The following is a 15,167-nucleotide window of genomic DNA, read 5'->3' as shown; positions in this document are numbered from 1 at the left end:
TTAAAGATCAGGGTGCTCCAATGTTTGAGGGGATTTCCTCCTTATTCAAGTTCTTTAAAAGGTAATGTCACTGCTTCTCTATGTATTTATATCAGTTAAAATGGTATTAACATCAAGGGTTAAAATTAAGAGACCACTGCAAATTGAACGCTTCTGTTCCTCGCTCAAAACTTTCCTTTTCAACTTTTTTGTAAAGGAAAGAAAATGCAGAGGTCTCTTAATTTTTTACGGAGCTGTATATTATCAATTCTCCATGGGTATGCAAACTTTTGAGCACAACTGTAGGTTAGATCATCACTTAGAAGCTTCTGTCTCTGGAGCAAAACTGTTTCTTTACTGACAAAACAGTGTGTTGCTGATGTTAAGGTCATACTGTATGTGACACATTTGGTTTGAAAGGCACAATTTTCTTTCAAGTTTTGTGATCAAATTCCATTATTTTGCTTGTTTAACATTTTCAGAAGAATAATTATTTTGCTTCGTAATAATGCAGCACCATCCATTCTTTGGGGAGTGCAGCACTGTCGATCCAATATCTTCTCACTTTTCTTGCAATGATTCCAGTTTGGCTCTCAAATGGATCACTGGTTGCGCTGTCCATCAAGGATCACATACTTCAAGCTCCAACAATAATTGACAAAACACTTTCCTTAACATGTACTGTCCACTCCAACAGCATGGAGGCCATGATGATCTGGGAATTCTTACTGCAGTCTTCCTCCACATTTACAACCATTGTGACCAACATATTCTGCCTACTCCCTGTTTGCCTGAAACCTCTGATCTTCCTATCATGGTTGACTTTTCCAGGAGCTTAAGCATGAGTATTACTTGGGGTCTGAGAAACTAAAATGTATGTCCCTGGTGATTATTTATCCCTGGTTATTATTATGGGATGATACAGAGATATTGTCACAAGCTTACAATGCTTGAAGGATGAGCTATTTTATGTGTCTTTCGGTGTGGTGTACTCTGAACATTAATCCATAACCTTGTCTTCAAGCGGTAATCCGTGTCTGTGTTTCTTTTCAATCACACAGTGATTGACCTGTGTGCTGAGGGGAAGCATGACTGTGAGCAGATCTGTAACGCCTCTCCAGGTGCCTTCACCTGTGATTGTAACCTAGGATTCACCCTCAACAAAGACAAGAAGACCTGCACAAGTTAGTGAGGCTAACATTAGGACACACAATAGAATAAGTCTGCACATTAAAAAAACATTTACACTTCAAGCCTTAATCAGTATCTGTTTTTTCATATAGTGATTGACCTGTGCGCTGAGGGAAAGCACGACTGCGAGCTGATTTGTATACCCTCCCCAGGCACCTTCTCCTGTGGATGCAACAGCGGCTTCACCCTCAACAATGACAAAAAGACCTGCACAAGTTAGTGAAGCTATCAGGCCAAACAGTCAAAGAAGCCTAGACGTGTCTCAGTCTTGCGTGGTAGTTGGCCAAACTGGTTCTTGGGCCAATTCCCCCTTTTTCCCCTTAACTTCCCTACTGTTCTTTCAATTAATCAATACAAAACTATTACAGTAGATTTGTCCTCGAACATTCATTTTCGTTTTAGAAGTGGAAATCTTTTCTTCAAGCATTAACCAATGTGTTTCTTTTTTTCTTTATTATGCAGTGATTGACCTGTGTGCTGAAGGGAAGCATGACTGTGAGCAGATCTGTAACGCCTCTCCAGGTGCCTTCATCTGCAATTGTTACCCAGGATTCACCCTCAATGAAGACAAGAAGACCTGCACAAGTTAGTGAGGCAATCATTACAACATACAATAGAGTAAGTCTGGTCCTTAAACTAGTTTTGCCTTCAAGCTTTAATCAGTGCATCTGTTTTTATTACACAGTGATTGACCTGTGTGCTGAGAGGAAGCATGACTGTGAGCAGATCTGTAATGCCTCTCCAGGTGCCTTCACCTGTGATTGTAACCCAGGATTCACTCTCAATGAAGACAAGAAGACCTGCACAAGTTAGTGAAGCTAACATCAGGCCAAAATGTGTTAATAAACCTAGAAATGTGCTTGGTGGATGTATTTCTTGGTGGTTGACCGAACAGAATCATGCGCGGCTTTGCCATCCTTGCCCCTCTTAACTTTCCCATTGTTCTTTCAGTTACTTCTTACAAAAAGATTGCTGCGCCTATCTGCTCTGGACATGAGGCCGCAACCTCTTCTTCAAGCATTAACCAATGTGTTTCTTTTTTTCTTTATTATGCAGTGATTGACCTGTGTGCTGAGGGGAAGCATGACTGTGAGCAGATCTGTAACGCCTCCCCAGGTGCCTTCACCTGTGATTGTAACCCAGGATTCACCCTCAACAAAGACCAGAAGACCTGTACAAGTTAGTGAGGCAATCATTAGGATAGAAAAAAGTCTGAACATAAAAAAATTGTTAAACTTTAGTCAGTGTCTGTTTTTTCATACAGTGATTGACCTGTGTGCTGAGGGAAAGCACGACTGTGATCAGATCTGTATACCCTCCCCGGGTGCCATCACCTGTGGCTGCAATGCTGGATTCAAACTCATTGATGACAAGAAGTCCTGCACAAGTTAGTAAGGCCATTATCAGGCATGAAAGCAGATGTATCCAACCACATATTTACTGTTTGAGATTGTCATTGAACCTTGTGGGCACAACAAACCCACTGTACATACTATTACATATTCATCTAGCTTGAGATACACACCTGATCCCTAGAGTTTGGTTATGTACACTAAAATAACTCCCACCAATTGTACCAGTAAAATTTATTTTACTCTGTTTAAAAACATTTTTACGGTTACTTCATCATTCCATATGTGTCATTTCAGTTTTCTTTATTGTTAGGGCTGGGTAAAAAAATTGAGATTTTCTGATTAATTGGGATTCTTGTTTGGATGATTTGAGATCAATTCTTAAAATCCAGAAACTATTATAAATCCATGTATTTTCTCTTTAGATGTTTTTAGAAAGTGAGAGGTTAGAAAGAAGAACCAGTCATTATGACAGACAATGCTGGTAATATGATACGTGTTGTAGCATTGATGGAGCTGCTTCATGTTGACAGTTTCACACACAAATTAAACTTACAATCACAGGTTGCACTAAAACCTCCTGCAATCGCATGCTAGCTTAGGCCCTTGTAGTATGTTGTAACCTTTTAGTGACTCGTTGAACTGTATTGTTCAGTTGAACTTTTTCCAGTGGATTTCTACAACGTCACTGTTATCATATGCAGTCACTTCGAAATTACAAATACGTGTTTCTGATACACTGAGATTTTGTTAAAAAGATACGTAAACAACTGACTCAATTTAATTTTAATGTTCATTTGAACGACTGTTTCATTATTCAAACCACACTTTTATGGAATGACTTGCATTGTTTTGAAAGACATGTCAGAGTGTTAGCTAATTTGTCCTTATTTCAGGGTAGTTTATAAAAGGTACTTTGATATTTTGTAAAAAATAAATAAATAAAAAACAACTTTTTCTTATTTATATTTGTTATACAAAAAACTATTAAATGTAAAATGTTGGCCCTGGTCATCCATGGTTAACATTAATCTTTAGTAATCTACCATGTTATAGAAACTAGAGGGTTTCTTGTGCAGTTCATAGCCAGTTCAATACCATATAAGTGATTTTGGTATTATAATTATCACTATATCCAAATTAAATCAAAATCTGAATTTAATCAGGACCTTGTGAATCAAAATCGAATCATGAGATCAGTGCCAATACCCAGCCCTATTTGCAATGATTCTACTATTTGAAAAATAGTAAAAATAAAGAAATACCCTAGAATGAGTGTCCAAACATTTGACTGGTACTGTTACCAAGGCTGAAGTTCAAATCAGAATTTTCTGACTATTTTAAAGTATCTTACTTACAAAAAGAATATTGATGAAAGACATGGGTATGAATGATCACTGTTTCTCCGAAATTGTATGATTTAACCTAGTCTGTTCTACAATCTGCAATTATGATGTAAATTAAATGTACCTTACATAAGTTAAAGTAAATATGTTTTCTTAATATTTCAAGGGTTTTATAGCCCCTTCTATGGGTATCTGAGGTGCAGCATTTACCAATACATTAATGTATTAAAAACACCACATACTATTTCAACTCTGATCGATTTACAATAGAAACAGCAGTGCTGTTGATCACAATGAAATTACATTGTTGCCATGAAATTACATGTCCTGTTTAACTACAGTGTTCACCAGAATGCTGGCCAGCTATGTAACCAACTTATGCAAACAGGAGTTAACATTAAGCAAAAATTTTACTCCTAATTATTATGCATCCAATGCAATTTCAGTTACCACATTGCAAGCCCCTTAAAAGTTTTATAAATGAGTAATTTGTTAAAAATGCTGTCTTTGATCAATCCCCTAAGGCATTCTATTGATCCTTGTCCTAACCTTTGACACCATGCACTTCTCACTCACTGGCCCTAACTTTGTGTGTGTGTTCCCACGTAGATATTGACTTGTGCAACACAGTGGAGCATGGCTGTGAGCACCAGTGTGTCAGTACACCAGGTTCCTACTACTGCGTCTGCCCTGAGGGACAACAACTGGCGGAGGATCGCAAGGGTTGCGGAAGTAAGTCTGCTTCACACACCAACTGAATACAAGTATCTCCTGTGGTTAATATGGATGCATTGTCTACTTATTACATTGATGTTCATTCAGTTATCCCTCTATGCTACTGTAGAACCTGGATTACTGGATTATATGACAGTTCAACATTCCACTGTGTTTTAAGACTTACATTTTTTACATGAGAAATAAAAGCATGCTGCTATATAAAAGTGCCCCATGTCCCACGTAGCCTGCAGATCGGCCAATATCGACCTGGTCTTCATCATTGATGGTTCCAAGAGTGTGCGTCCCCAGAACTTTGAGCTGGTCAAGCAGTTTGTCAACCAGGTGGTAGACTCACTGGACGTGTCGGCCGATGGAACTCGAGTGGGACTAGTGCAGTACTCCAGCCGTGTGCGCACTGAGTTCTCCCTGAATACCCACCAGACTGCGGATGACATCAAGAAAGCAGTGATGAATGTTTCCTACATGGAGAAGGGCACCATGACGGGCCTTGCCCTCAGGCACATGGTGGAGAACAGCTTCTCAGAGGCTGAGGGCGCCCGAAAGAATGTCCCTCGTGTGGGCCTGGTCTTTACTGACGGACGCTCTCAGGACGACATCACAGAATGGGCTAAGAAGGCCAAAGAAGCAGGTGAATGGAGGGCCTGGGATTGTTCATTAGCTGGTACATAATAAAACTCCAGAAGTATGGTTTGCATAAGACAAGGAGAAAAAAAATTACAACATTAAGATTACCTTCCTTTCCTGAGATATCATTACATGGTTAAGGTTGTATTACTATGGAATGACTTGGTTCCTTCATAAATAGAGTGGCCTATTATTTACTGAAAGAACATTATATCTAAAATAATTGCCATTCACAGCATTCAACATATTAGTGCAATCAAATACAATTCAGTACTTGAACCATCACTTTAGTGAAATACTGTATTGTCCTGTGTGCCAGATATCACAATGTATGCTGTTGGTGTTGGGAAGGCCGTGGAGGATGAGCTCCGTGAGATTGCCTCGGAGCCACTAGAGAAGCATTTCTTCTACACCACTGACTTCACCTTCATCAACCAGATAGCAGAGAACCTCAAGCTAAATGTCTGCGCAGGTAATGTCTTGTTTTTAAAAGCTAATTTCATGTCCCCAACCATCAGGAATTATTTTAGAGCACCATCTAGAGGTAGCAAAGAGAATTATGAAAGGATTTCAATTAATTATTTTCACCATGCACTGAGACAATTTACATCTAGTGAATAAAATGGAGTGCCACACAATAAAGGGTAAATTAGTGTACAAATCTAAACATCTAAACCCCTCCTGACTCCCCAAAGATTAATAGAGAAGGTTAGAGGCCATCAGGGGCCCCAAGGCATTTTTAGGATCTGTATATAAAAGACAGATGTCTTTCACACGATCATCCATCTGAAATCTTTTAAAAATTCAAACTTGCAAACCATTAATTGATTTAGAAGACAAATTAAGAGAGACAGCCTGTTGTCAACAGAAAGAACTGCAATAGAATTATGTTATTTTTATTTCTCGAAGATTACTTCCTATAATTTATTATCTATGAATATAGCATCTTCCTAAATTGCATATCATTTGTGTTAGGATATTATTTCATGTTCATTGGTCCCTGCCTTGCTGCTTCAGACGGCATTCTGCCGATTCGAGTTCGGAGTAATAGGCCATAGGCTAAGCATGAATGTGGGGCTAGTCCCTCTCTCACAATGCACTGTACATTGTTTGTGTGAAAATATTAATATGCGTGCACAGAATGTTACTGTGATCAATTTAGATCATACGAATTTGATGCCAAGTGGGGTTGACAGCCAGTAGCCCCACTACAGCGTAATTTCTTATTTCAGACATGAATGGCTGTCTGGCTGTCTGTCTGTCTGGCGCCAACAATAGTCGGCAAGAAGAGCAAGGAGGGTAGATTGTCTTAGCTAGCTTGTTAGCTTAACAAACGCCAGATAACTTGAGAAAATGAATAAAGTGGATTTCGAGCTTGAAACCGTTACCTTGGAGGAGAAACTTGAAGTAAAGCGACTTGGTGCCGATCAGCCACGGGATATTTCCATCTGAAATCTTTTAAAAATTCAAACTTGCAAACCAATAATTGATTTAGAAGACAAATTGAGAGAGACAGCCTGTTGTCAACAGAAAGAACTGCAATAAAATGAAAGAGACTGTGATGGTAATTCCAGCGATCAAACATTTAAAGGAGTAAAGAGACAATATTCACTTGGCACAATTAAAAGTTTATTTGCAAATAGAGAGATGCGTCAAACGCTTACAAAAAAATAATCAGAGGAGTCTCTAACTCAATACATGACAATCATCAGTACTTATAGGGGGAAAAGGGGTGTGGTAGGATGCTGCCCATCTGTCTTGTGTAACACAGTTTTTACCCAAAGGGCGGGCTGTCCCCCTACCTTATCCTTACTGCCATAATGTTTACTGTTGTGTTTAACTAAACAGGCCCAATTGACCCTACTTCTCCCCAAGGGCCACATTCCTAAGGAACAAAGGACTGATACCCTTCTTGGTCTAGGCAGAAGAACAGAGGGTCAGAGTTCCTAGTGATACTGATATTTATACAGACGTGTGTCACAATCAAAGAAAATAGTTACCTACCAGGCAATAGAAAATTTCTAAAAATACACCTTAGTTCAAAATTTCCATAATAATCCATCCTCTTGATACCAAATCAACCCTAGGTATCAATCCTTAAACAGTTTACTCATTAGGGTGTAGACTGCAACAAAACAGTACTCTTTAACAAAATGACCCTGTCAATATCATTACCCTAATGATTAGAGAACGGAACATATCTGAAATGTCTGCATCCACAATTACATGCTAGACCATTACCTTAGTTGTAACTCCAAGACCACACATTTTCATTACACAGAACTATGACATAGTACAGCAAAACCTTTTATGTTAAAATCACTGGTCAAAGGAAATGAATTCAAGTGACATATATATTTAGAGTATGGGGTATGTAGCATCGACACGTAGGTGTGCAAACACCTATCACTGAATACATCCTTCAATTTGTCACTGGTACAGTCCTCTTATGCCAATTGCTTGATTCACTGAAAAGACCTCTCGTGGTTCCAATTAGGATCATAAATGTTCTGCTCCTCCAAACGTCAGTCAGTTATGAACCATTTCTTGGCAGACCATTGTAACAGAACGTGAAAGTCAGATGTATATTCCAAAGTGTTGTCCTTCATAGCTCAAATGCAGGTTAACGTGACAGCTCTAGTTGTCTCCATTCTTGCTGCTTTATCAGCCAGGTCAGGAGAATCTGTGTGCTCTCCTTTGAAAATGCTAAAATGACCTGTTTTAGCCAAGGGCTCTATAGCTGCAGGCCGGGTCGGAAGTGATGGTTACCAGAACCAGAAAACTAACTTTTCCTTTGCCTAATCTTTTTAACACCGAAGCCCTCCTGTAGCATGTCGTTGACCCCAGGTTACTCTCTCAGCTACCTGGACAGCAGATGAGATGTACCTGGCATGGACCCAATCAGCGTGGCATGTTGTTGTGCAGTTGGTCTTCCGCGCCCCAGTAAACGTTGTCCAGAACCGGAGCTTTCCTTAGCCTCCATCCTCTCGGTTGGAGGTTGCCTTCTCCATCTCATGGCAGAATCATCTGGACTAGAATTAGTCCAGCTGTCAGGAACCAGGCATTACTGTAGAGTAGAATCCGCTTGTAGCTGTGGGACAGTCCGTGTGTGTGTGTGACATCCATCTTCTCAGCCCACCTCACATTTGTCCTTTAAGCCAAACTCAGTCTCTCTGGGCTCCAACCAGTCCTCTATCGCTGAATTGCTTTCAAGTGTCCTGTACCTGTCTGTGAATTCTCCTTGAGAAGATTAGTTCCAACTGCACAGTACACAATCAAAAATATGTCCATTACATTAGCTTGTTGCATCATGCTAATGCATTTGAACCCAGTCCTACCTAACCTTAAAATGTTATACCTGTATATCCAATATCTTTCTGTTTCCTTTGTCGAAATAGATTAGAACAGTTGTGAACAGTAACAGTATAGTTAAGACATTAACATTTCTGATGCTTCTGTTCTGCTAGTGTAGCAAACCAACAATTAACAAAACAACACAAAGAACAGAAGAACACAATTTTCAATTTCCCATTACTGTTCCCATTACTCATCATCAGTTAAGAAAGTTTGCTTACATTGAAGTATCACTTTCAAAGAGTGAACAATTTTCAGTTCATCATCTAACTAGATCTCAGTAGATACAGTGGGGAGAACAAGTATTAGATACACTGCCGATTTTGCAGGTTTTCCTACATACAAAGCATGTAGAGGTCTTTAATTTTTATCACTTCAACTGTGAGAGACAAAAATCCAGAAATTCACATTGTATGATTTTTTTATAATTAATTTGCATTTTATTGCATGACATAAGTATTTGATCACATACCAACCAGTAAGAATTCCGGCTCTCACAGACCTGTTAGTTTTTCCTGTTCTCCACACATTACCTGTATTAACTGCACCTGTTTGAATTCGTTACCTGTATAAAAGACACCTGTCCACACACTCAATCAAACAGACTCCAACCTCTCCACAATGGCCAAGACCAGAGAGCTGTGTAAGGACATCAGGGATAAAATTGTAGACCCGCACAAGGCTGGGATGCGTTACAGGACAATAGGCAAGCTGCTTGGTGAGAAGGCAACAACTGTTGGCACAATTATTAGAAAATGGAAGAAGTTCAAGATGACGGTCAATCTCCCTCGGTCTGGGGCTCCATGCAAGATCACACCTCGTGGGGCATCAATGATCATGAGGAAGGTGAGGGATCAGCCCAGAACTACACGGCAGGACCTGGTCAATGACCTGAAGAGAGCTGGGAGCACAGTCTCAAAGAAAACTATTAGTAACACACTACGGCGTCATGGATAAAAATTCTGCAGCGCACGCAAGGTCACTCTGCTCAAGCCAGCGCATGTCCAGGCCCGTCTGAAGTTTGCCAATGACCATCTGGATGATCCAGAAGAGGAAGGTCATGTGTTCTGATGAGACAAAAATAGAGCTTTTTGGTCTAAACTCCACTCACCGTGTTTGGTAGAAGAAGAAGGATGAGTACAACCCCAAGAACACCATCCCAACTGTGAAGCATGGAGATGGAAACATCATTCTTTGGGGATGCTTTTCTGCAAAGGGGACAGGACGACTGCACCGTATTGAGGGGAGGATGGATGGGGCCATGTATCGCGAGATCTTGGCCAACAACCTCTTTCCCTCAGTAAGAGCATTGAAGATGGGTCGTGGCTGGGCCTTCCAGCATGACAACGACCCGAAACACACAGTCAGGGCAACTAAGGAGTGACTCTGTAAGAAGCATCTCAAGGTCCTGGAGTGGCCTAGCCAGTCTCCAGACCTGAACCCAATAGAAAATCTTTGGAGGGAGCTGAAAGACCGTATTGCCCAGCGACAGCCCCAAAATCTGAAGGATCTGGAGAAGGTCTGTATGGAGGAGTGGGTCAAAATCCCTGCTGCAGAGTGTGCTAACCTGGTCAAGAACTACAGGAAATCTCTGTAATTGCAAACAAAGGTTTCTGTACCAAATATTAAGTTCTGCTTTTCTGATGTATCAAATACTTATGTCATCCAATAAAATTACTTAAAAATCATACAATGTGATTTTCTAGATTTTTGTTTTAGATTCCACCACTCACAGTAGAAGACTACCTATGATAAAAATTACAGACTTTTACATGCTTTGTTAGTGGGAAAACCTTGCAAAATCGACAACCCCACTGTATTTAGTTTGCACTTAACGTTTAATTAACCCAAAACGGAACATACTCATGTTGGGGAAATTACCACAGGTGAGAATAGTCAGAACACTCTAATTTAACCCTTATTAATAAGCTACTTATTATTAAGGGTTTCCGTATACGGAATCGGTGCGCATGAATATACAACAATAAGGCCCAACCATAACTGCATATTTTAACGATGAGGTACAACCTTAACTGCAGATTTTGACTATAAAGTACAACCTTAACTGCATATTTTAAGTTCTATACTAAATTGCTGATTTTCCAGCAGTCCAACTGCCGCAGTCCAACTGCTAAAAATCCTGCACGAATCGCCCCACAATAGGCTTTACTAATTGTGTGTTACTTGTGCTATCAGGACACAGAACAATGGCGGTTACTTAACTACAGTAGTTATAACTGAAACACCATGAAAACTTTGATTAACCATACTCTCAAATCTATCAATCCTGACATACCGAAACCATTCACCTAGTTTACTAAACCCTATGAAATGGAATAAAACCTGTATACTCTAAATATGTCAGAGAAAAAACAGGGCTGTGTTAAAGAATGATCTCACCGGTTGATGCTCTCTGGTCCGTCACCTCTGACCGTCAGCACCCCTCCCTCAGTTCCTGCGTGTTCCCGTTGGATAGCTCACAGCGAGGCCAAAGAGGCAGCCGGAACTGTCTCTATTCTTGCGGGAACAATACATTTAAACAGCCGTTGTCTTGATTCCCATGGGTATCTTCCCAAACCCAATAATCCAGTCAAATGTCAAGCGGTAGCTTCATAAATTTAAACGTAGCAGTTCGCATAGTTTCATCCTCAACCCCGAGCCTGTAGTCTTGTTTGGTCTTAGCCGCTGCAAACACCGGCTGGGCCAACAGAGATCCTTCTCCCCCCTTTTGGACCTTTTCTTGACCCGCATAGACTCTCCCAACACGTCCAAAGTGGAGCAAAACGGCCTCCAGACGGCCTACTGCATCACCACGTTCACAACAAAAAGGTCCATAGAGAGAAACGAGTCGGGGGCTATCTCGGTCACCAGCAGGGTTGGCTACGTCGATTATAGGAAAAGGTTCTCCACCGATGCAGTGTCGCCGGACAGGATGGGACCACGCAAAACTCCAAGGAATCCCAACGATCGGCCTGGCGGAACACCCCAGGAGGTTGGGGGCAGTCAGAGGGACGATCCATCCAACCTGAGCGAAAAGAACTACAACACAGAGATCAATAAACCCCACACAAACTTCCCTAAAGCTTCCATCTGTCACCAATGACTACATCTACATACCGTAACCTATGCCTTCCAAACAACTTCCTATTATGCTTTCTGCAACTCCCACACTTTATCTCATCCATATTCCTCCAATCTGCCTGGTAGGCCATGCATTCGTCACCAGATGAAAACGCCATTAACCGGAAAACCTGGTACCTCAATTAACGTGCCCAGCATGCGTTAATAAGCTTGTCAGCCCTTTTGCGTGATATTCCTTACACTGGTGTTTTATACAGTGGTCCAACCATCGTACTGTTAATAGTTTACTATAAGGTCCAACCTTAACTGCAGACTGTTTTACCCCACGGTCTAACTGCAAGTGTATTATGCTCTTACCTCCTGAGTTCAAAATTTCAGCCTGGGTAAGAGATCGCTGCACCTTTTTCTTTCCTTTCCAAAAAAGTTGAAAAGGAAGGTTTTGAGTGAGGAACAGAAGGGTTAAAATTTTCCAGAGCTTTATACAAGCCTGTCCAGACACAATCAGTGTCAAAGTGCACCAGTGAAATGTCAGAAAGAGACAGAGAAACTTGGTCTAAATGGGAGGTCAGGAAGGATAAAGCCTCTGCTCAGAAAAAATGTATCAAGACACAATGACTTTTGCCAGACTATAACTTGGTATGGACCAAAACTACTGCCATCCATGAGTCAGCCATGTGTTCCATATTGTACCAGAGATTTGTTAAGGAGAATGAGAGGCCATCTGTAAAAAAGCTGAAGAGGAACAGAACATGGATATTGCAACAGAACAATGATCCAAAACACAGCAGTACAACAACAGTATTGCTCAAAAGAAGAAAAAAAAAGAAATCTTCTTTTGAGGGTTATGGAATGGCCGAGCCATAACTTGAAAGTGGGCCATGCATGGATGAAAGCCCTTGAACAATTGAAGCAGTACTCTAAAGAACAGTGGGCTAAAAAATCCTCCTAGTTGATATAATAGACTGATAGTTGGTCACAAGAAATGTCTGCATTCAACCCAAGTGGGCAACACAAGCCACTGAAGCTTTTCAAACTATGAAAATGAGTTTTGATGAATAAATAACTGCAAAGTATAATCTTTCAGTGTCATTTGTTAAAATTAGGTTACATTTATCTGTCAATAGTTGAAGTAAATGTTACATATTCATACATTCAAATATGGGAAAAAAGACAACTTTCCAGGGAATGTAGTTATTTCTAATGACTGTATGTGATATGTGATATATAGAGAAAAATCAGTTGGGAACTGTCAGGCAAATGTATACAAATACCTTTACCCACATTTTCTGACCCTGGCCAAGCTTTCGGTTTCTGGGACCAACCAGATGGTTTGATCTTTTTTGTGACAGGAGTGTCTGTTCCAATCCCGACTCCTTAAGATGAATAAATTAACTTCTGTAGGTGTGGTGTAGCATTTGGCTGGAGCAAGATGTTTGGATAGCCAGACAACTTAACTGTATGCCAGAAAGTTTTTTTTTTTAAAGATGGGTGGCTGGGATGAACAGGGTCAGTGTTGGTCTTTCCTGTATGCTTCCTAGTCCTGGAGGAGTGCAGGTCCTTGATGGAGGGAAGGTGAGAGCTGATTCTGACCATTTCTACAAATAGGGTGTAGCCTAATTATTATAAAGTATTAATTTATTTACTTAATTCACAAGTAAAAGTGTGTTTAAAATGATCCTGTTTTTTTATGTAGGAGTGGAACCTAATTTTGTTGGTATTGTGAGCATGGTAGAAAGATGTTTTGATCATGGTTTGTTGATAACAGTCGTGCGCCAGGTGGTATTGAAAAGATATGGAACAGACGGTTGATGATTGCCCGTGGGCCATAAATCTTGCAGACCAACAGACGGTCTACGGATGCACATTGGACGGGGACAGAAACTCACATTTCATTTTGGAATCTTGTCACAGGGGGTTGCTGCACCCCCAGCACCTCCTGTGACTTTCCTGCGACTAAGACTGAGTGATTATATTCTGCTGGAGTCTGGTGTAACACTCTAAGCTCTCTGACCATACATCCCACCTGGCACGGCCAACAGCCCTTCCCCTGCCTCTATTCACCTGTCTCCCTACATTCTACTTCCTTACTGTCCTGTCTAAATGTGTTTATTTTTCCACAATTTCTATCTGTGTGTGTGTTTCAGAGGAGAGTCAAGGAGAGATTGAGGTGAAAGATCCATGTGCCTGTGACAGTTTGGTTGAGTTCCAGCAAGCTACAATGACAACTCTGGAGCAGCTGACAAGAAAATATATCCTTTTATCCACAATAGCTGTTCATTAAAGGTACCCTCTGTAGCTTGTGTATGTACAGTATACATATACTGTACACACTTATAACAAAAACTATAAAGTGCATTCCATAATTATTTGGAACTGTTAGGGACTATGTGCTGTAATTTCTAAATTAATTATGAATGGAAATACCCTGAAATTAAAGCTGACAATTTCTAACAATTTCTAACCCTATTGTCATTATAACACAAATCCAAAGTGCAGAGCCAAAACAACACAACTTGTGTCACTAAAAATCCTTATGGAATGCACTTCACACCATAGAGTTGTTCATTAATACAGTTTTCCTCTGTTTATGAAATTGGACATCGTTTTTGGACTGTTATGACAGAAGAATGTGGTTGTCACGTTGACTTAGCATGGCTCCTGTGATGGGGAATTACCATGTATCATGAAATGTGTCTCAAATATGTGCAACATTGTTGTTGTAGTAAATCACATTATTTAAACCAGAATCACAATGTAAATATAAAAAAATGGAACAGTGGAATTAATTTAAAATAACACTGCATACACATTACCCAGATTTATATTCTTATAATGTTGCATTTATTAACGTGCTTAGACACATTTTTATATTGCATTGTAGTTCATTAGCAAATGATGATTCAGCAGTATCTGATTCTTGTCTCCGTAACGAACATGATCGGGAGACATATGGATGAATCAAGCACAGAGCACACACTTAATAGTATATCACAGGGATTCAGGCAAAAGGGAAAAAATTAAGAGGGACACAAGTCGGTACACGAGGAGGCTGGAAGGCTGGGCAGAGGTACCGGACAACAGGCAAAACGGGTACTCCAGGAAAACAGCTCAAACAGGTCCAAAAGGCTGGTAGAAGGCACAGGCAAGGTAAGACAAAAGGTTGGTTAGCTAGCAATGGTCAGGAAATCCAATAAACAAAGTAGAATATTTAAACAGGAAATGGGGGGAAAAGGGCACAGCATATATTCATGACAAAAACAATACCTCACAAAGATCAAGTGAGAGGAGGAGAACAAAATAGGGACCCTAAATGGGGAACAAGTGTTAGGTGATTGGGATCTGGGGTGTGAGCTGTGATCAGGAGAAGGAGGTTGTGTGTGGTGTTCGAGAAGTAACTGCACGCAGGGGGTGTGCATTTGCAGGTTGGGGATGTGAGGCGTGAGAAGACCTTAAACTCTCTAACAAAATAAAGTATATTAAAAGAAAAACTGTTTGAAAAATA

At 40.4% G+C, this 15,167-nt stretch overlaps 1 protein-coding gene across 11 annotated transcripts in view; it reads left to right on the top strand.

The window, feature by feature from the left end:
• matn4 (matrilin 4) overlaps positions 1–15,167 on the top strand; it is a 57,175-nt gene that overhangs the window by 30,350 nt on the left and 11,658 nt on the right. For 6 of the 11 annotated variants that reach the window (XM_020045008.2, XM_020045009.2, XM_020045012.2 and 3 more), the window contains 10 exons: positions 1,041–1,163; positions 1,263–1,385; positions 1,633–1,755; positions 1,856–1,978; positions 2,227–2,349; positions 2,435–2,557; positions 4,478–4,600; positions 4,830–5,234; positions 5,550–5,702; positions 13,810–13,914. In XM_020045008.2, the coding sequence (XP_019900567.1) occupies positions 1,041–1,163; positions 1,263–1,385; positions 1,633–1,755; positions 1,856–1,978; positions 2,227–2,349; positions 2,435–2,557; positions 4,478–4,600; positions 4,830–5,234; positions 5,550–5,702; positions 13,810–13,914 (1,524 nt within the window). The remainder of the gene's footprint in view (positions 1–1,040; positions 1,164–1,262; positions 1,386–1,632; positions 1,756–1,855; positions 1,979–2,226; positions 2,350–2,434; positions 2,558–4,477; positions 4,601–4,829; positions 5,235–5,549; positions 5,703–13,809; positions 13,915–15,167) is intronic. The other 5 variants (XM_034287053.1, XM_034287051.1, XM_034287052.1 and 2 more) reach the window with 4 other exon arrangements.

This window comes from Esox lucius, chromosome 17 (assembly GCF_011004845.1).
Source record: "Esox lucius isolate fEsoLuc1 chromosome 17, fEsoLuc1.pri, whole genome shotgun sequence".
NCBI classification, from domain to species: domain Eukaryota; kingdom Metazoa; phylum Chordata; class Actinopteri; order Esociformes; family Esocidae; genus Esox; species Esox lucius.
The sequence above is the reverse complement of the archived record's forward strand: the minus strand, read 5'-3'. Positions and strand labels throughout refer to the sequence as shown.